This window comes from Borostomias antarcticus, assembly GCF_949987555.1.
Source record: "Borostomias antarcticus genome assembly, chromosome: 4".
Taxonomy (NCBI): Eukaryota; Metazoa; Chordata; class Actinopteri; order Stomiiformes; family Stomiidae; genus Borostomias; species Borostomias antarcticus.
In genome coordinates this window covers 449864-471888 of record NC_140237.1, presented here as the reverse complement: position 1 = coordinate 471888, position 22025 = coordinate 449864, and the positions used below count along the sequence as shown (strand labels likewise).

Sequence of the window (22025 nt, the reverse complement as noted above, 5' to 3'; positions counted from 1 at the left end):
TTGTAAGTTTAACCCACATTTTATCTTGGAACAGCCCAATGCATTAGACTAGGTAAACTGGTTTGATGTTTGAGATTACACCTGGATAAATTAACGATTCCAGTGGTGTATTGGGAGAGGGGTTGCTTGGAAATATGAGTGACTCATACTTGACACCTGAAACCTTTACGTCACAGGGGTCAAGACGGTCGTCTGAAAAAAAAATCTTGGAAAAAACAATGTTGTAGTTTTTAAAAACGTACATTTTGTCGTAGTTTGGGGGGGGCGGGGGTTATTACTATGTAAGTAGGCTATTCATGATTCAACATATTTATTTTTTCGCTGGAAAAAGCCAGGCCAGCCCTAAACGCACGCGCCCTGTCTACGTGTAGACTACGTTGTAGTTTCTACAAACCGTGCGGGATTAACCATTGTTTGTTTTTTTTACTATGGGAATAACTCGGACTGAGTAATCTCGGATAAAAGTATAGAAGCAAATCCCCCAAAATATTACTCTCACACTTTGGATTAATTTATTCGAAATTAAGGTAAGACCATATGTTTGCTATCTAGAGCTCTACCTTGTTCGAGAAAATGTGTAATAAACTGTTGTGCCTCGTGTGGCATGGCGTTGTTGTGGTTGTTATTAACGATTAGCCTTGGTGTCCAAGTTATAGCCTAACGTTATGGGTAGCCTAGTTGATCGATTCGGCTTCCATCCATGAAATGTAGGCCATATAAGACCATTATTGAAACTGACTGGCTTGTTAATTAGGGTTATCTAGAGACTGGACCAAAATACCAAGAGAAAGAACGTTTTTCGAGTTTAATTGCTATGCAGGCTGGAAACGGTGTGCGTGTCTGGCTGTGTGTGCATTTGCGATGTTGAAACTGGACTGGTAGCCTAACGTTAGATCTCGGCAGCCTGGCTACTTGAAAAGTAGATCTTGGTTCAAAAAAGTTTGAGGCTTGATTAGCTTGTGACTCGTAGGCCCTATTCAGTTTATTTCAGCAAGCTGCAACTGCTTAACCTACCAGTCTGTCCTCTGCCTGACTTGCGCGTTTGAGCGCTCTTTCTCTGCGGCTCACGCACGACTGGCCCTGGCTCTGGGTTGGTCTGTCTGTTGTCCCTACGCTGTAGCCCGAAAAATCAAAAATAGTTGGCGTTGCCTCTGGCTTCAGTCGTCTGGTTCTTATTTTCTCAATTTTCCCTGTCTTGTCGAATTGGTAGCTCTCCACATAGTCCGTTGGCAAGAAATGATCGCTACAGACCCTGAATTCCGGCGCAGTTGGCGGGCTAGCTCGTTTCAGAGCTGCTAGCCAGCATTGCAGGACAGCTTTCCTTTTCAAAGGCAATCGGTGGTAGTGTGTCTCCAGACCGGCTGATGTAGTTCTGTAGAACTCGTTACTACAGCCTGGAGCAATACAATAAACTCCCCCCGTAGATCTTTTAGCAGAAGTGGAAGCCATTTCAGTGTGTACAGTAGCTAGCATTACAGTAGGCTAGTGTACAGGAGCTAGCTATAACCATACCAGTGACGTCACGTTCAAAAGGGCTGCGCCCTAGTAACAAAACAACAAACTCGTATCACAGTTTTCTCATTTATAGCTAATTTGGCAGTTTTGAGTATTGGACCATGTATATGACTAATAAAACATCTGTTATGTCGCCTTCACTTCCTATATCATTTCCACTCCTCTTTAATTCGTGAGGAGAAAATGCAAACTTACATCTCTGTAGCACGTAGGTCTGGTGTCGGTTTGCGCCGTCTGCTGTATGTTCCCAGCCAGACCCTGCTCTTTTAAACTGTGTTGAGTGGGCGTACACGGCCGCGGGGGGCGTGGCGCAGATCGAAGACGCAAATATTGGACTGATAGCCTAGGCCTACTGTAGGCTACAGTATACTCAACAAACAATACTGTATGTTTATTGTATTGTTGTTTTAGTAGACCTAGGATGTGTCGACTGAATTAGGACAATTATAAGCCAAGTAACGTAATTTCATTGTGTGGTCTCTATGAGAATAAAAAATATAGTACAGTTGTCCAAAGTGCCCTTGGGTACTTATTGTGCCACGCCCTGATCTAAAGCTGTGAACGGGCCTAGAAGGGCAGTTTCGACTGAGCGATATCGTTCTTTTGTTGCATCGAAATTGGCCTATCACTGTAAATCACTGTCACTTCCCCCTGCTAATGTGTTTTCGCAAATTTTCGGTCTGCTGATTTATCCAAGATAGAGATACATTATCTAGATAATTTCTAATAAAATAGATACGAAGCTTCTGATCTGTGGGTTAGGAGGAGGAGAGATGCGCTTCTCTGCGAGTGAGGGAGAGACGCGCTCTGAGAGAGAGGGGGAGAGGCGTTTCTGCTAGGGATTGAGAGACTTGAGTAGATTGTGTTTATTCATTAATTAACCCTCGCCAGACCACGCCCGCGCCGGCGCGGGCAATCACATGACTATTTTCCAGAGTCCATAGAATCGAAACGAATGCACCTAAAGTGCTCCGGGCAACTGTTCCCGAAGCTCCAGGCATGAGTCTCTAACATACTTTTGTGTGATGTCAATAGACCAAGGGAAACAACGATTTTAATTTAGATGCATAAATCATATTATTTGTGTGCCTTTACGCGCAGTTTCTATAGCAGGCGTTGCATGTTTTTGATTATCTCTGGCATATTTCGTCCTATTTTGATGCGGTAAAAAATGCCAGAATCGACTGTGTCCCACCTGAGCCAATAGGAGAACGAATACAGCGTCACGTGACCAAAAACTCAGACACTGTTTGAAAGTTCACGCGCTGAATACATGCCGGCTGAAGAGACACGAAGAGACGAGAGATAGAGATATAGAGAGGAGAAGAGAAAGAGAGAAGGAGATATAGAGAGGAGAAGAGAAAGAGAGAAAGATAATTTTATTCTAGCTAGGTTAGTTTTGATTATATATTTGTGTTTTGGAATCGTTTTGTTTTGTTTGTAGCATTTGGTAACGTTACCACAAAAATGGAATGGAAGGTAAATGTCCGTCCATGCGTCCCTCGAGCGCTCCAGTTCTGCGTCCAAGAGCTGGGGGCCAGTCCAGGCCAGTGGAGAGTGTTCACCAGCTGGGGGCCAGTCCAGGCCAGTGGAGAGTGTTCACCAGCTGGGGGCCAGCCAGTTCAAACCCTTTAATGCAAACTCAAAGCCCAGGAAACAGGCCTGAGAGAGATAGAGAGAGATAGAGAGAGAGAGCAGCACATTAGGCACATGATGCAGAACTGTATGCAAACTAAATCTAAAGATGGTAACAGGACTCCACTTATATAGAGCTTTTATCCAAAGCGCTTTACAATGTTCTCTGGTTTACAGATTCACACATCCATTCCGCCGGCCCTCCTCTACCTATTCTACCTCCTGAGCCCCATCCTAACCCTCACCCTAACCCTAACCCATCCTAACCCTAACCCTCACCCTAACCCTAACCCTCACCCTCACCCTCACCCTAACCCTAACCCTCACCCTAACCCTCCTCTACCTATTCTACCTCCTGAGCCCCATCCTAACCCTAACCCTCCTGAGCCCCATCCTAACCCTAACCCTCCTGAGCCCCATCCTAACCCTCACACAGATGCCCCAAAGACCTCTGGAGGAGTGAGGAGTGAGCGGTCGTTACCGCGTTGGCAGGGAAGGCCCTCAGGAAGACGGCGGTGAAGCCCTTGTAGAGGCCCCTGGGCCCCTCCACACGAAGCAGCTCTCTCAGGACATCCACCACACCTCGGTAGCGCCCGTCAGCAGCTGCACACACACACACACACACACACACACACACACATTCACACACGCACGCACACACACGCGCACGCGCGCACACTGCAAAGGCTCAAAATGGTAGAAAAAGGAATGTGACCGCATTTGCAACATCACGTTATGTTGAAGCCAAAACACATTTCTTACCATTGTGGGTTTTGGACTTTTTATTTTATGTTTAAATTTTACGTTATGTTTTTCTTGTAGGCCTACATGTAATTAATTTTGGGCTGAGTCAAATCCTCTTTACATTATCACAACCCTCTGTGTTACCCTCAAAACATTTCTGTTCAACTTGTTGAAATCATTTTGGAGTCATTAGCTATTACTGCCTGTGGCTCTTGTTTGGGATGAATTCAAAAGTATTTACACAAGAATGACTACACACATTTCTGCACTTCACAACTCTTTCCACATTCATGCTGGAAATCTCAATTCAAAGAATACTGCACCTAGATGAATGATTCAAGTCATGCAGCTTTTAAATGGGGAATAATATGAATTATGGCAACGGAAATCTAAAGTAATTTATAACCATAGCCTACATATTTTCTAACAAATTAAATTATACAAAGCCATAGGGTTGATAACCTACAGCATAGCTAAAAATATTGAAACCAAAATAATAATAAGGCTACAGATAAGCAAGTCTATCTGAAAACATGAAAACACTTTTTGTTTTGAAATGTGAACATTAGGGTTGGTTGATCTGTCTGTGTTTATTGGCCGTTCTTCAGGTAACCCCGTGTTTCACGTCACAACAATATGAACTGTGGGGAATTTCCTTAAGGTAAGGGGGCATAAAGGACTCAAAATGTCTGCCAGAGAGCCCTCGTGCACTTGACGATTCGACAATGGGACTAGAGCCCTGAGCTCTCATGCACTTAGTGGGAATTCGCCTCAAAGTCTGTGAGTCCATAAGGGTGGACATTGGGTTTGGGCCAGAAATTCTTTCTGTAGGGTGACATGATGCATTTTCAGCACTAGAGTGCAGCAGTGAGCTTCACTGCTACTGAGAGAGCAGAGAACTGACCCCCCTGGAGCTGCTAGTCTCGTTAGACACACAGAAGCACCTGTAATCTGGCATTCATGACCCCTCAGGGTTAGCCAGGGTCACGGCCACCGGACCCTGTTCAGCTCGGTTACCAGACCTTAAATCGCTCACTGACCCCACTTGATGATCCCACTTGTATAGGTCTGATCCCACTTGTATAGGTCTGATCCCACTTGTATGGAGCAATTACACACAGCGTGATGCTCTTTATCCTTGTTGATCTGGTGATGGGAGTAAGTATGCTGACGGAAGGAGGCAGCAGGAGAGAGGAGGAGAGAGGAGGAGACAGGAGACCGGACGACACAGAAGGGGGAGAGAGGAGACAGAAGGAGACAGATGGAGAGAGGAGGAGACAGGAGGAGACGAGGTTGAAGACTGAAATTGAACTGGTCCCAAGTGGGACAGTTGGGAAATATGTCCTTTTCCAAAAACATCCCCTTACCTGTCACTAATACTTATGTCCTTGACCTTATGTCCTCTGCCATCAATCCTCCCTTACCCTGACCCGTGATCTGTGACCCCTGACCCCAGAGCTGACCTCGTCCTGACCTGTCTGGAAGTTGGATTTGAGGACATCGGGGGGGAGGGCGATCACCCAGTTCAGGTTCCCCGCCACGCCCCCGGCCAGGAGGATCCTGGGAGTGCTGAGCTGAGACACACTGAACACACACACACACACACACACATACACACGCACACACACACACACGCACACATACACACACACACACCCACACACGCACACACACGCACACACACATACACACGCACACACACACACGCACGCACGCACGCACACACACACACAGACACACACACGCACACACACACACACACACACAGACACACACACACATACACACGCGCACACACGCACACACGCACACACACACACACAGACACACACACACACACACACATACACATTTGAGAGGAAAGAAATATCCGATCCCAAATCAATCCTGTTACCTTGAGGAAATGTAAACATTTGAAATTGGATATTATTATGCTAGAGACTATGATACTAAATTAATATCCTGAATGAACGTCTGCCGCCAGTCATGTCCCCCAGTCTGTGACACAGCAAGAGGGGGACTGTGGGTTAGGGTCAGTTAGGGTCAGTTAGGGTCAGTTTGGGTCAGTTAGGGTCAGTTAGGGTCAGTTAGGGTTAGTTAGGGTCAGTTAGGGTCAGTTAGGGTTAGTTAGGGTCAGTTAGGGTCAGTTAGGGTTAGTTAGGGTTAGTTAGGGTTGGTTAGGGTCAGTTAAGGTTAGTTAGGGTCAGTTAGGGTTAGTTAAGGTTAGTTAGGGTTAGTTAGGGTCAGTTAGGGTTAGTTAGGGTTGGTTAGGGTTAGTTAGGGTCAGTTAGGGTTAGTTTGGGTTGGTTAGGGTTAGTTAGGGTTGGTTAGGGTTAGTTAGTTCTTACTGTACATACCCTCATAGTCGCAGATGTGGGAGGAAGCATAGAGCTTAAAACCCTTGTCCATTTTGGTAGTAGGAGTTTTACATGCATATATGCGATGGACATCGGTTATGCTGATCAGAGGCATCGCGTGTAAAAAAGCGCCATATTCCAAAACGAATATCAAAATCCAAAGAATAAAATAACAAAATATAAGTGGTGAACGTGAAGAAGCTGGGTGTTTGGGTTTGTATTTTCAGGTCGGGAGAAGCGGAAGTGGAAGGGTTTATTTTCAGGTCGGGAGAATCGAAAGTGAGCTGACCCAGCTTCCGGTTTGGTCATGTGACCTTCGGCATAAGGCCTATTACAAGCAATATAAACAGCATATATTACCTTTGTTAGATCACATTTATGAATAGAAGTGCTACTCGTTTTTTGGTTGTTTTTTTAATAAAATGTAATAAAAAAAGAGAATCATTTATAATCAAGCATCTGGTATGAAAAGCTCAAAACACTTGATGTCCTTTCTTTTCTACAGTCCTACGGTGGCCTCCCGTGGCCATCTGCAGTCTGACTGCTGGTTATAACCGTCATTTATAACCAGCAGTCAGACGGCTGTGGGTCACGTGTCTTCCCGCGCGCGAAAGCAGCACTTTGACGAAAGACGAGCACTGCAGAAAGACTAAGGATAAAGGTAGCTATCGCTTCGAAGTTAAATGTATTGCACTGTAGTATATGAATTGTTTGGTTTACTTGGTTTAAACTAACTTAGTGCTTGCTAATAAAAGACTGATGCTATAGGCTATTAAAGGATTAACATGGTCATTTTCACTTTTTTTGAGTTTGAACGTGCTATTTGCACAATAGGACATAGAAGAAACACAATAAAAACATTAAATATATCCGTTTTGTCGTTTTTGAGAAACTGGAAGCGTAACATTTTCAGTCCAATTTGACTCGGGGTAAAAATACTCCGAATTCGTGACGTTTTTCCCATTCTTGACGTCACCCTAAAGTTTGAAAATCCCGCCTCCACTCCCCTGCACCGCCTCCAACTGAAACCTGTCTGCCTCCCGCACCTGCTGTCTGCGCCGTTTCACCATCTATCGAACACGGTAAGGCAGCTCTGAACCCTTTCTCATCTTGAGAACAATTGAATAGTTGCAGTCTCAATGATGACCACCTCTTATTTTAATATAATTTGTACATTTTATAGTCCTAATTGTATTGGTGGTTGTCATACAAATTGGGAAGTTTTTAACCATGATCGTGTCTGATTAGTAGCCAACCTAGCTAATGTTAGATAAACGAACCATAACGTTAGCTGTAATTGGCAACAGTTTTTAAAAAGCTGTCTGATCCAGCTAGCTATCTGTCTTTATCCAGCATGTTGATGTTAGCTAGCCTAATGTTTGGAATGTCAGCTAGCTGTGTTAATTATCCTAGCATGCTAACGTTAGCTCTCAATGCATTTGCTTTTGGTAACGTTAGCCGTCCTGTGCAATGGCAGAGACACAGCGCACCATGATACTGTACTCTTCCCTGGCATAAAATCTACTTGCACCAGGTGCAAACTGTGCTGTAAGGTTTCCGAAGCGATAGCCTACCTGAACTGTTGTGAGCGTGCTTGTATATAGGCCAATACAATAGGCAAAGTTACGAAGTCAAAGTTGGATATAAGTCAGTTTGTCTCCACAAGAATCTCCCGATTATCTCTCGCTCAAACTTAATTCGATATAATTTAAATTTACTGATAAATAGCCTATTGTTGTAATTTATGCTGTTTTGCATATGCAAAATATCGATGCTATTACTAATCGCTTTTATAATTTGTCCCCTTTTCTTGTAACCCGATCACTACATTTCCAATACTGGGACTCGGGAGGTCCAGGTCCCGCGCTTCAGGGCTCGAGGTGTGCAGGTCCTGGAGGGCAGGTTGCAGCCAATGTCACCTAATGATATTATAAATATGTTCCAACACCCCCTGTTTTATGAGAAAGTAGTCTGTCTTAATTTAATGTCATGTTGTATGCGCAACAATTACCTCGGAAAATAAAGACGTAGTCCTACAGTACCCGTGCGGGTTTTTGTCATTTATTTATTCTCACATTGAGATCTTAACTTGATCAAACACCTGTGTACTGAATCGTTTGTCCTAAGGTCTTGTATTGCAGCGTTGTGATGCGCATATAGAGGCTATTGTGCAAAAATTATGACTACATTTCAGGGTGGGTGGAGGTGAAGATATTAAGTCAAGTTATTATGTTCCTTTCATAATTTACAACTCCAAATAATTGTAATTCTGCAAAACATTCTGAAAGTTGTGTAAACCTTATCATCACTGTGGCATCTGCTCCACATAATGTTGATCATCCCAGCACCTCGATCCGACCCAACTTCAGGAAGCATTGCGCATTTTGGGATTAAACAGCTCCAGTAGATATATTATATTATAACCAGAGGGCATTAGAATAACATTCAAAACGAGATCTATTGACTGCATGACCTGTTAGTCTCCAGACTCCGGAGTAGGCTATACCCCTTGACCGCTGCGCTCACGGAGTCGTGGTGCACGGCCCGCTATCTCTCCAAACGCATGCAGTCTCCCACATAATTCGGGGTAGGATAAGTAGGCTACATGTAGGCTACATCCTCTCCCCCTTTCTGTAAAGCGCACATTGTGTTGCCTTTGTATATGAAACAAGCTATAATGATTGAATTGATCTGACTAATAATCAGTTATTGCGGTGGTATTCCACTCAATTCCTTTATATCACCACAACTGACAGATGTTCCCAGAACAGTAACGTTTCAGTGTTCAACTGGCTTTGTTGGACACCTACTAAGATAAATAACGTTAGACTGGTGAACAATGCGGATTTTATGTCGGTTTCACAGCGCAAATGATCTGTCTTCTGGTAAGACCCACAGTTGCAATTATTTGACTAACTAGGTCTATACTGTTCGTAGCTGGCTGAAAGCTAGTCTAATAGCCCAAGCCTCCAAGCTTGCGTGGCCGGCTGCAGGGTGCTTTTCCTCTGTCGCGGGGGAGACGTGTCGTCGTTATACTTTTATCGTACTTTTCCCAAATTGGCCTAATGCAAATTCGAGGATACGGCCTGTTAGGTAGCGTGTATCTTTATGTTTGGGGGTTAATATAATATTAAGGACTTTGTAAATGCCCCTGGTTAGCAGCTAGAAAAATGGCTATTGATCTGGCTGTTGCGCGATCTAGCTCTTGTGTTGTTTAGCTCGGAGCGGTGGTAGCTATGGTAACGGGGCACACACGCCTGTCAATCATAATGATTCCAGTTGGTCATTTGCTCAGAGAACTGTCAATCAGTTGTAATGAATCACGCCCAGTTTTGAGTGAGTGAACTTTTTGAGTGGCAGATTCAGACCTCTAAAAACATGTTTTAAAAGAATTTGTATGGATGAATTCTGAAATAGTTAAACACATGTGTTTTGTTGTTGCCTAAAGATACCTGGAAAGTGTTATATTGAACCACCATGTTAATCCTTTAAGAATGAAATGACCTAGATTAATGCAATAATTAAGAAGCCTAGATTGGGCGCCGATGGAAGGCCATATAAAATGGTACCATTGTGGTAAAATATAGAATAACATATTTATTTATTTAAACATTTAACAACACTTAACATAAGCACTACAGTAAAGCGAGCTACAGAATAGTGAGAAACATTTGGTCACATTTGATCATTCATTGGTTTTTGTCGTGTGGTTAAATGTAGAAGGTTGGAAAAATGGCGACAGCCTCGAAAAGATTGTCAACATTTGCGCATGCTCATCATTTAATGTAATTATGTTCAGCGGCCTGACCACGTTCTTGAGGAAATTGGATGAAAAACACAATAGCCTATTTATAAACAGTAGCATATATAGTTAATATATAAGTTGTTTTGATGTGCCTTATGAATAACCTTTTCAGTTTGTTTGGTTTGGTTTATTTGACATACACAAATAATAATAATAATAATAATAATAATAGACAAACGGCGTATCTTCTCATGAGCTATTTTATGACTGAAGGTGAAAAACACCTTTGAACATCTCCCCCACAGGCCATGGAACGACCAGCGGAACGATCCGGCAGCGAATCTGAGGAGGAGATGATGGGTGGGTGTGCGTTTGGAAGAGCATGTGCAGAAAATAAAAAGACAATGACATTATGACAGTGTGACAGACAAGACATTGATTCTGTTGCAATGGACTAAACTGTCCATCACTGTACCCCCCCCCCTCCACAGAAGTTCCTGGGTCACAGCCTGCGTTGAGCGCGCAGGACCAAGTGAGCGTGCTACGGCAGTTCATGGTTGAGAAAATGAAGGACTTTAAAGCGATGCTGGATCAGCAGGCAAAGGAAATGGCGCAGTTGAGAAGTGATGTTCACCAGCTGAGGCAGGAACACGCTGGCCTGCAAGCCGCGCTCACTGCCCGAGCGCAAAGCCAAGAACCCTGCCCCTCATCGGAAACCATCCCCGGTCAGCGAGCTGCCTCTTCTGCTGGTCATCTGGTGCTGCTGGGTAGGCCGTCACGCCCGGCCAAAAAACCAAGGCTGGTTGCTTCATCGCTCGAGGACCTGGAAACTGAACTCGCGGAACAAGTAAAGCCCTTCTTGCCGGCAGCTTTAGATCCGAGAGAAAAACTCACCGTGCTACAGGCAGGATTTGTCCACTGCATGGTGGACCAACTCAAGATCAAAGGTTAGTAGGCCTATCTCAAATGTTTTTGTCGCTTGCTTTTTGCCCATTGCTGCAGAAAATGCATTCAGTCTTTGAAATCTGCTCAATCCTGCTACCCTCCTGTCCCTGCAGACCACACTCGCCTCGACGAGAAAGCCAACACGATCGTCCAACTCGGCGTCCAGCATGGTCTGTGGCCCCATAATTGGAGTCCCGACGGAATCAAAGGCAGCCCTCAATCCTACATCCGGGAGAGGGTTCGTCGTCTCCTGCGTAGAAGACGCGACGAGGAGACTGCCAAAATGTTGACGGAACTGGCCGAGGAATGCAATTAGGCTCTTGCCTAACTCCAGTTACAATTTGTTGGGCCGTTTGCCGTGTTTGGTGTGTGTGTAGCCTAGAGATGTAGCCTAGCTCCTGTGTGTTAGTTATTTTTGCTCCCCTTGTGTGACAGTGCTGTGCGTTTTTATCAATATATTCTAAAAATGTGTGTACTTTTTGGCCAATGTGTGTTTTTGTGGTGTGTGATTGTGTTCTATTTATATATTCAAAGACATATAGGCCATATTGCCAAATCCAGAAGGTACAGTATCTCACAAAAGTCCAGTATCTCATTTGAGGCTTTATTCATTTGCAGTGTGGAGATTTCGTCAGGAGATGGCGCCAGAGACTTCTTTAAAGCAATGTGTAACCGGGTGGGGGCTGTTTTATGATTATTATGATTATTTTTGATATATTTGGCTGTCTACATGCAATCTATTATAATATTATCATACCTATAATTACCTCAGCCCAGCACATCATACCACAAACACACACACACAAGACTTAAGCTTATTTTGTTTGTTTTATTTGAACAACAACCGTAAAATAACTTTAAACTATTTACATGGAAGACTTGATTGCAAAATATGAATACCAAAAACCACACATTCGGTCAGTGCACATTCTCCTTTTGCCTTTAAGACAATTGTCAGTATTCTGATAGACAGGCCTTGGTTCAGACAGGATTGTTGACGTCATTTATCAATCGTCTAGCCAATCAAGGTCTAACTGAGTTTATACAGTAGCATCAAAAAGACTCGGACTTATCAAAAGTAAGTGATCTTTGTTTGTATCAAGTAGAAAAATCAACAATTCTCAGGGCCAACTGTTTATGCCTTAGCAAATACGTTTTTGTCTTGGTGCCGACAGGTTGTAACGTTAACTTGATGTCTTTCTAGCAAGCCAAGGTTAACTAGGCTAGCAAACGCTAATGTATGTAGCACTACAGTAACGTTAACGTTATCCGATTTAATAATTTTGCACGTCTAGAAAAGCTTTCAATCGGGTTAGCTATCTATATTCTCTCATGCTGTTACAGAACCAACGCTTTCATTGTGTGTTCACGTTACCGTTGCACAACAACACCGGTCAAGTCATCTAAGTTAGTCTTTTGAGAAATATCGCTCTCGATGTTCATCTATCTATCCATCTATCCATCTTATCCATCTAATATGAAATGCTGTTTAAACTCGATCAGTTAAACGGGGTGTTATTCGGGACCTGAACAGCATGGCCATTTTGGACCGTGCGTAAAATACGCATTGGCTCGTCGGCTGCGCTTACAGCTGTCAGCTCTCCACATTCGTTTCAACGAGGCCATCTCTAAAGACACTCGTCGCCCAAGATCTCTATCTATCTATCTATCTATCTATCTATCTATCTATCTATCTATCTATCTATCTATCTATCTATCTATCTATCTATCTATCTATCTATCTATCTATCTATCTATCTATCTATCTATCCATCCATCTATCTATCTATCTATCTATCTATCTATCTATCCATCTATCTATCTATCTATCTATCTATCTATCTATCTATCTATCTATCTATCTATCTATCTATCTATCTAATATGAAATGTTACCATGTCATTACAAATGCTGCTTGTCATTTACATGAATAACTTCATATAACAGTATGATTACATTTTTTAATTATTACTATATAATATGCATTGTATTTTGTGCACAGGCTATAATGAAGAAGACCGCCTTTAGCTTCTTCCCAGGCAGGAAGACGGTGTCTTTCAGAAAGGGCCCATCAGGTCACCTGAGGAAGGACCCGTCAGAGGAGGCCATGAGGATTAAAAAAAATCCCAAACTGCAGGACAAGTCTCCTCCTCAACCGCATGACCTTGTGAGGAGTAACGCCCTGACTATGGTCCGTCAGCAGGGAGGGGATGCGTCAGACAAACTGGAGGTGATGTGCTCCAGTTTGGAAAGTACAAGGGCAAACCATACCGTTGGCTCCTTGAAAATGAAGGACACCTGGAAGCAGATCTGGGACAGCAGGGCAGATGGATATGCTGAGTTTATTTTAAGGACCAAATGTTTTAAAAACAGTCAGATGTATAAACTGCAGCAGTTCATCCTGAAGCAGCAGAGAGCAGAGCCCTGTGTCTCCACACCGACATCCAGCACTTTGGGTCAGTTCACAAAAACAATACTGATTTTATGTTAAAAGAAAAAAAGTACTGTATCTAACACACAATGCATGTCACTGTTTATCTCCTAGTGATGGAGGAGGACGAGGAGCTGGAGAGAGAAATGTTAAATCTCTCTCCATCTAAATATGACAAAGAAAAAAGTGAGTGGATTCAGTTTAATATGAAAAGCTTCTTGAAAATGTTACTGTATGTGATAAAAGGGTAATGGCAGCTGTGCTCTCAGGGCCTCCAGCAGCAGTCTCCAGAGCCCAGGCTGTGTCTGCAACACCAGGTTTGTCTCCATCAGTGTGGAGGGTGGATTCTGTGTCACCAGAATTCACCAGCCATTATTATTCTCTTTCAACTAGTTGTTGTTTTGGTCTGTTCTGATATTTATGTTCATTTCCCACTAATTGACGGAATTAACATGCCAGCCATGATTGTACGAAACTTGATTGTGTGAGGAAAATGACTTTTGAATGAATTGTCTTTACAGCTCACAGGACGTCAGCAGTTGCAGCTGTCTCCAGAGCTGCGGACCTGAATGATGCCCCTGTCCCTGTGGCTTCTGTGAAAGGTTATTATACATGTTTACATCTCACCATCATGACTAATGTGTGACATTATTATTACCCCCACCCCAGCGATGACGTCGCAGGGTGAGAGGATATGTTTTTGGTGGCCTGTGTACTTCCATCTGTCCGTCAACAACACCTCCATTCCGCTTCTAGTTATGTTATGTGACCAAATGATGTGTGATGTTTGTTTCTTTCTTTCTTTTAATCTCACAGCCACAGTGAAGGCTCCTCTGCCGGTCCCCCCTCAACTGCTCGCCATCGCTCCTCAGCTCGGGATAAGAGAGCCTGCACCCAGCAGATCACCAGAGGACACGGCGAAGCAGCTGACGGAGGCGCTCCACCTAAAGTATGAGAGAGCTCACCTGGCCTACCTCCTGAGTGTGCAGAACGTCCGGGATGCAGAGGCAGGAGTCTACGGCCAGAGAACCATCACTGGGCTCCTCAGACAGGGAGATACTCCAGCTCCATTTGGTGGGTATGCTGATGCTGACGGCTGGGGTGGGGTGTCTGTTTCTCCTCAGTACCTAGCGGACTGCCTGATTCACGAGTATCAGCGGCAGGAGCAGCACCTCACTCTGCTACTACAGGGGACCTTTGGCCAGGCACTGAGATCAGATCACACCCGCAAGGTAGCTAGGAAGGTTGTGCTGTCGTCCGGCACCATGTCTTCCTATGCTGTCATGAATGAGAACTGGATGACCCTGAGGTGGGTGAGGGGATCCTCTACAGGCGCGGCGGCACCTTGCAGCTCAATCACGCCAAGGGCGAGGGAGCTGCTGTGCCCATCTGGATCCCTGTGAGGGGCACCTCCCAGCAGGAGGGCTTCCACTTTCACCAAGCCCAGTGGGTGACAGGCAACAAGGTGTCCTGTGAACTTTTCCAGGCCCAGGCAATGACTGGAGTGGCACGGTGGAACTTCCAGAGGCTAGTGGACCTGAAACAGCCCGGTGTCAATCTGCCAGCTGTATTTGACCCCCTGTTAATGGCAGAACTGAACATCGCCTCTGCAAAAGTGACAGGGAGGGCAAAGTACTCTCAACCCTCCACCATTAGCTCCCCCTCAGGAGCAGTCACTGAGCCGGTCAGCTGTGGAGCAGATTGTGACAGAGATCATGCAAAAACAACAACAACAACCGCAGAAGAAGAAGACGACGAGGAACTGTTCAGCCTGTGGTCAGCCAAAGTCACGCTATGCAGGTGAAGGCTCTTCAGTTCATTTCTTCTATCAGTCAGAAGCAGTGAAATACTTTTATTGCTCCAAAAAGGTCTTTCAGACCTATGCAGCCGAGGGCCTAACCGACCCCGTATGTCTTTTGAGAACTTTTCTGCGTCTTCGTTTTTTGAGCGGGAGCTGGAGGGTGCAAAACAGAGGGGGGCCGAGGCAAGGAAGGTGCTACAGGAGAGGGCAAAGAGGAAGGCAGAAGTGCAGCTGCCAACAGGCCGCCTGTGCAGGTTCTGTCACCAGCCACTGAAACAGGGACTCAACAGCCCTCATATTCATACAGACTTCCCCGGGGTGTCAGGGAAATACATCTACTGCCAAAGTGTTCTCCCTGTACAAGCCACAGGGCATGCAGAAGGAGATGAGCTGGAGGCAGTTCCAAAAGTCTGAGTTCTATGAGGCTGAACGGACCAGGTGGGCTGCAGAGAAGGGGAAGTGACTTGTGGTGTTTGGAGGATAGGTTTACAGGGTTCAGAGACGGGGAACACAAAACAATTGGAGCAGGGAGATGGAGGTGTGTGTGTGTGTGTGTGTGTGTGCGCGCGCGCGCGCGTGCATGCGTGTGTGTGTTTGTGTGAGAGAGAGTGTGTGTCCTTTAGGGTTGAACAAGAATCAGAAACAGGCCATGAAGAACTTCCTCTCAGACACTCAGATCTCCTATAAGGTAATGTGTATGTGTAAGACAGGGAGGGAGTTCATCTCAGTATTTTGTACACTTAGCCCTGCTTTATTCCTGTCACCTTCCTCTAACTCATCTGTCTCTCTGCCTGTCTGTTTGTCTTTGTATGTGTGTGTGTGTGTGTGTGTGTGTGTGTGTGTGTGTGTGTGTGTGTGTGAGTGTGTGAGAGTGTGTGTGTGTGAGAGAGAGAGTGTGTGTTCTGTCTATTCCCTGGCAGAAAGGGCACGCGGGCACAACTCAATGGCTTTTTGTAATTTAATGACCAAATAGCAGTCGCATACAGATACCAGATACAGTAGGTTGTTAAACCTACAACGAAACAAAGACACATATACTGTACATGCATTAGTTCTCTCTCTCTCTCTCTCTCTCTAGTCATATTCTACAAGTGTGCGTCTTCAGTGTGCTGCTGACCAGCTACACCCACTCTGCCGTCGACAACATCCTGTTGAAGCTGCGCTGGTTCAAGGTGGGGATGGAGTCAGAAGATCCACCCGGACATCCTGGCCTATACTGAAGAGAGGGCACTCAGGGGGAGAAAGCAGGACGACAAAACTCGACCATTTTACACACGTGTTGGCTCGGGACCAGGAGAAGAAGAAGGCTGCGCTTGCTCCCCAGCAGACCACACCCATCCATGTGTGTTTTGACAGTGTGTAACTCAGAGTTGAATTGACTGCTTTTCTTGTATTCAGCACAGTCTCAAAGCGAGCATTCAGTTCTCGGTAATAACTGATAAAAAAATATTTCTGTTGTAGCTGCTTCCTAACAGCTGGAGGCAGACGCTCCCTGAGGAGCAGCACGAGTGGCTGGGCCGGGCTCTGTTCACCAGGGGGGCCAGCGGGAAGGCCGTGCTCACCACCAACCTGCGCCTGTGGTGGGAGCCCCCCGGAGCCCGGCTGTTGTACACTCAGCCCCCCGCCTCAGCCCACGCCTTCTTCCAGCGCCGGTTCTTCCTGTGGATGCCGTACAAGTATGTTGTGTTATATTTCTAGCAGTATGTGGTATTTGCTTTAAAATATTTCAACTAAATTGATTTAAATACAGAACTGTAATACATTTTATAACATGTACAATTTGACTTTTAAAGGATGTGGGCGTACAAGTTTGTATGCCCCATCTGTAGGCGCAGGCTCACCGGTGCTGGCTGGTACAAGACCGTGCGGAGGGTCTTGGACAGGGACGGCTGGTACTTCATGGGCACGGAGTACCTGGAATGCCGTCCCTGTCAGAAGAAGTGGGCGAGCTGGGCACAGGACATCTTGGACCAGCTGGACCCTGCACACAGGGAGGAGTTTCCAGCTGTTCTCACATACAAGTAAGTTATTGCATTGTTATATTGCCGTGTGGATTAAATATAAAAAGGTGTGTGTGTGTGACTGTGCCACTTTTTAATATGTCTCACAGGCTGTCCTGTGACAAGGTGTTGCTTGGGCTGCTGAAGCAGCGCACTATGGGCAACAGTGCGACTCGGCTCCACTCCTTTCTGGTGGAGCAGCACACCAGAGAGTGGATGGCGAGGTCGATGAGCTACCTGTCTGCGCTCCGCAAGCTTCGGGTACCAGGCGCAGCGCCGCAGCAGCAGCAGGTGTCCCTGCCTCCCATGCACCTGGTCCCCTGCGTGTCCTGGCTGATCTCCGTCTACGTGAGGGAGGCGGCCAGTAGAATGGAGGAGACCAAGGCCAGGGTCACCTCCATCTTTTGAGACATCCTGAAGATGGACTCCACCAAGAAGGCAAGCTTCACTACTACTTATACTACAATGTATAGTGCAATTCATATATTATAACAACAGCTGACATTATAACATATATATTGTAACAGTGACAGTTGATTTTATATTTCAGATGACAAAGAAGCTTGCGGGTGCCGCTGCTCACACGGCTGCCTGGGTGACCAACGTCGGCAACGAGTACGGGCAGGTGTTGATGTCCGTACTCACCGACCGCGAGGGCGACGGTCTTCTGCCCATGACAGCCGTTCTGATGCAGCGGTACAGAGAAGCCGGACAGGCCCCTCCCTCGGTCCTGTACGTGGACCGGGACTGCTGTTCCCTCTCCGGGGGACAGAGCAAGGTACATGTTGACATGTTGTTTTAGTTAATGCATTCCTCGCTGCAGCTTTGTGGCCAGCCGGGTCAGGGCGTTCTCAAGGGCGGACCTCAAGAGACTGAGCAGGGCCCAGAGCCCGGACTCTGCAGGGGAGCTGAGCTCTGCGTCTCAGCACAGCCGCGACGGCGACAGCCCCGCTGCCTTCTCTCCCGACCGCAGAGTGTCATTGGCAAGTAGCGCCAGCAGCAGGCGAGCCCCAACCGACCTGCAGATCTAAGAGTTAGTTAAATAACTTGTTCTGCTTCACAGCACATTTAACAGATGAAGAACGTTTGCGAGGGTTGGTGAGGTCACATTTGTGAGATAACATTACATTTGATTGAGGCCACAATGTGTTATCTTGTGTAAGGGTGGGTCTGTGCCATAAGGCTGAAAGGTACGGCCATTCTCTTCATCTCCATTGCATGTTTTTATAGACAAGTTACTGCACCTAAGCCCTCTGGATAAATAACGTGCAGTGCAATGGAAAAACACAACCAGAAAATCAATAATCAAACTTCAGGCAGTAATTTGCTATTGCTGTAAGTAGGCTGAGCTCTGAATCAATGACATTCATTGGATGTGCTCAGTATCTTGTCAATCATCACGCATTATAGCATGATTTCAATTACAATAAACTCAACCCCAGATAATTTGACCTATTTCTTCTTGTATTCAAGTGGCAAGTGGTCAAGTTGTGATAATATGCCCAGTACTAACACAAAATGGTTACAGTACATAATACTTCCAATTTGTTTTCTCTTTCAGATCTCGGTACTGCAGATGTCCTCCATCCTGAAAAAGCATTGATATCGTTTGGCCCAAAGATCATTTAAAATTGTATATTATGTATATTTCTGGTACTGAAACAGGTGTTATTTGTTGCGTTATATGCAAATGTATGTTATTTCTACTGTTTTATGAAACAGATTATGGTGATCTATCAATTAGTAATGTATTTTCTCAAGTAAATTACCCAAAATATGTTGATTTATAGAATTAATATGCAAAAATGATTTATTAATAAGAAAAATGTTGACCAATGTCACTGGTTAACAGTGTTACTTAACAGAAATCAGGACATTGGGGCTTAAATGAAGCAACCCATTAGGGCTTAAAAGAGTTGGCATTAGTTGCTCAATGAGTTGACTTAAGACCATTACTTTAAATCAACTTACGGTGGGGATATATAAATAAATAAATATAAATAACCTTAAATGTGCTTGTTATATCCATGTCCAGCCTAATTTCATGAGAAAATAGTTGGTGCATAACTCTGAAAGGTTTTGAATTGTCTAGATGCAAAGTCCCCGGTTCGATCCCAGTTCCCGGAGTGTGTCGAAGGGTCCTTGAGCAAGACACTGAACCCCAAAATCACTCATGTATGGCACGGTGGTATAGTACCTAATATTGTCACCTCACAGCAAGAAGGTCTCCGGGCCTTGGTCCTTGGGCACCACTGACGAGGCTGCCCACTGCTGCTGGCTGCCCCTGGAGGACGGCAGCTTGGATGGGTTAAATGCAAGGAACAATTTCCTCCGTCGACCGCTAAAAAGATGTGTCGTGTGCTACTGTGTTGCCGCTCACTCACGTGTCGTGTGTCCCACCATGTGGCTCAAATAAAGACCCCCCCATGGGTCCAGAATTATGAATTAGAATTAAATATTTATATAACTTTGACTGTAGGTATCATCATGTGATTTATCCAGCCTATATTACCACTGTGACTCATTTGAAGGTCCATAACGTTTATAATGTTTATGATGTTTGATAAATATTTTGATACATTTTGATCATGTTTGAAATAATGCTAGAAATGTTTGAAAATGTTTTTTCTAATGGCTTTTTACAAACAAAATTTTTTTCCACTTTTCTTTGTGACCGCCTTTATTGTAATTATATGATTGCCTGCACCTATTATTTGGAGGGCAATGTATCCTGCTTAAAGCCTGGATGCATAAGAAAATTACAAGTAGGCTACCCTAACGAAGGTTGAGGCCGAAACATTGGTCTATTAAATATACTTTTGCATCGGAGCTGAGTGTGGCTACTCCTTATTTCCCGTAAGAGGTGTACTTGTGTAACAGAGTTAAATTGGTTAAACTCACTCAGTATAAATACCGCCCACCCGCGCCATCGAATTGCTTGCTTTTCAATGGCATACTGTAGCTGGTTGCGGTGTTTATGAGTGGTGGTCACGTGTGTTCGTAAATCAGTTCGTAAGTCAAGTTCGAACCCAATGTGGGGTCAAAGTGAGGGTGGAAGCTATATTAAAGCGCAATGCAGTGACACCTGTTAGCCGTGGTCTGAAACAATCTTTAGGTAAGTGGTACAAGTAACATCTAGGCTACATGAATGCCAGAAGCCAAGGTTTCCCAGCAGAACATTTCCCAGAGCATCACACTATCAATGTTATTCACTTCATCTGTCAGTGTTTTTAATGTTGTGGCAGATTGGTGTACATCTTTACATTATTCTTTTTTTTTTTAAACAAAGAACAATGCAACCCCTCGCACTGCAATGTTAGTCTGCTCTAAAATGTTACTCTGCTGCTCCATCCTCAGGCATTGGTTCATACTGTAGAATCTGAAAAACAAAATAAAAAACTCAGGGGCTTGCACCTAGAGGTGCTGAATGTACTGGGCACCATTTTGGACATAGCACAGTATGGAGATAAGAATTATTCCCTCACCCTATTCCTTAGTTCTTTGTTCTCCTCCATCAGCAGTTCACACTTCTGTTGTAGCTCTGTCAGTTCCAGGCGGAGTGTCTCTGCATCTGCTGTGTCTGGCCCAGGCACACCAAGGTGGTGCTTTATGAAGCTGTGGTTTGAGTGAAGGTTGAACAGCACTATAATGATACCCCAATTCATCACAGGCTGCTGTAAGGTAATCTAATTACCAGTGAATTCAAGTTGATGGCACCAAGCAAGAATTTGGCATGTATCTAGTGAATTGATCCATGAAACTATAGGCCTACATCCAAGTTCCCCTCTTAAGAATACTACACCAACAGCTGACCAATGCAATCACCAAGTCAAAAGGATACTCCAAAGCATTATCAGGTTTATCCGTCTCTTCGTAAAGTGGCACCAGTACTGGAAGAAGACATTTTTTAGTTATACAGGGCCAACAGTTAGTAACGTTAGTAAAACCATGCAACCAAATGAGTTACTTCCTGAAAAGAGACCTACCACTGGCGAGGCTGTCTAGAACACCAGCCTTTTCAAGGTATCTTCGAAATTCTTCTCGTTTGGATTCAGGACCCTTAAATAGGCGAGAAGTTCAGCTAACGTGACTGAACAGTTATAATTACTTCATTTTGTAATTTAGTGGAAGCTTCCTTAGTGTGAGCTGTGATGTGTCCAGTTCAGCTAGCTGGCTAGCTAGCTAACGTTAAATTGGCTGGCTGATGTTAGCTAGCTAGCTGAGACACATTCGGCTTAAAAAGATGTAATTCTAGTACTTCACAGCACTGCTTCCGAGAATGACAGACGATGTTAGCTCCAAACAAAATGTAAAACGCAACAACAATAACAAAAACGTCAAAGACGAGCTGAGTGTCGACAAGCAGAACATCTTCTAACTTCGGTAATGGGTTGAGTAGCACTAGCTAATGTCAACGCCATGTATTAATAGAACGCATACTTACTTTGTAATGTGCCATTTTAGTGCGAGGAAATGCAAAATATGAATTTAGCCAACTAACAATCTGCAACTGCACCCTGTTCACTCACGTTTCGTAGACACTACAGTTGCCATAACAACGAACAACACACATTTTGATTGGGGGAGGAATGTAGGGAATTCTCGAGAGAAATGGTCCAGCCTTGCAAGTCCAGAAAGATGGTCCAGCCTTGCAAGTCAAGAAAGATGGTCCAGCCTTGCAAGTCCAGAAAGTCGCTGTAGTTTGTCAAGGGAAACGTATTAAAAGAGGAGAAATCACTATAAGTCTGGCCGTGTTGGGAGCTGCAGCAATGCCAAAGGCAGTTCTGTAGGGCTGTTAACAGAGACGAGTAAAACATGTTTTAAATTGACAAACGTCATATGTGTATAGTCA

The 22025-nt window shown here is 44.7% G+C and overlaps 3 protein-coding genes across 3 annotated transcripts; 1 reads left to right on the top strand and 2 right to left on the bottom strand.

Moving 5' to 3' along the window:
* Nucleotides 1-3043: 3043 nt before the first annotated feature.
* Nucleotides 3044-6257, bottom strand: LOC311308076 (mitochondrial carnitine/acylcarnitine carrier protein-like; the record flags this gene model as incomplete). Its single annotated transcript, XM_084437013.1, has 4 exons — nt 3044-3177; nt 3632-3753; nt 5369-5468; nt 6252-6257. 4 exons carry the CDS (start codon nt 6255-6257, stop codon nt 3115-3117), a joined length of 291 nt encoding a protein of 96 aa, XP_084293139.1. The 3' UTR covers nt 3044-3114.
* An 8011-nt stretch (nt 6258-14268) lies between these two features.
* On the top strand, nt 14269-16871 carry LOC311308075 (uncharacterized protein; the record flags this gene model as incomplete). The annotated part of the gene is made up of 3 exons (XM_084437012.1): nt 14269-14446; nt 16252-16515; nt 16635-16871. The coding sequence occupies exons 1-3, from the start codon at nt 14372-14374 to the stop codon at nt 16869-16871; spliced, it is 576 nt and encodes a 191-aa protein (XP_084293138.1). The 5' UTR covers nt 14269-14371.
* A 3621-nt stretch (nt 16872-20492) lies between these two features.
* On the bottom strand, nt 20493-21678 carry LOC311307796 (c-Myc-binding protein-like). The gene is made up of 5 exons (XM_084436671.1): nt 21618-21678; nt 21160-21232; nt 21015-21063; nt 20659-20788; nt 20493-20552 (listed from the first exon to the last, which is right to left on the bottom strand). Exons 1-5 carry the CDS (start codon nt 21630-21632, stop codon nt 20508-20510), a joined length of 312 nt encoding a protein of 103 aa, XP_084292797.1. The 5' UTR covers nt 21633-21678; the 3' UTR covers nt 20493-20507.
* Nucleotides 21679-22025: the final 347 nt, after the last annotated feature.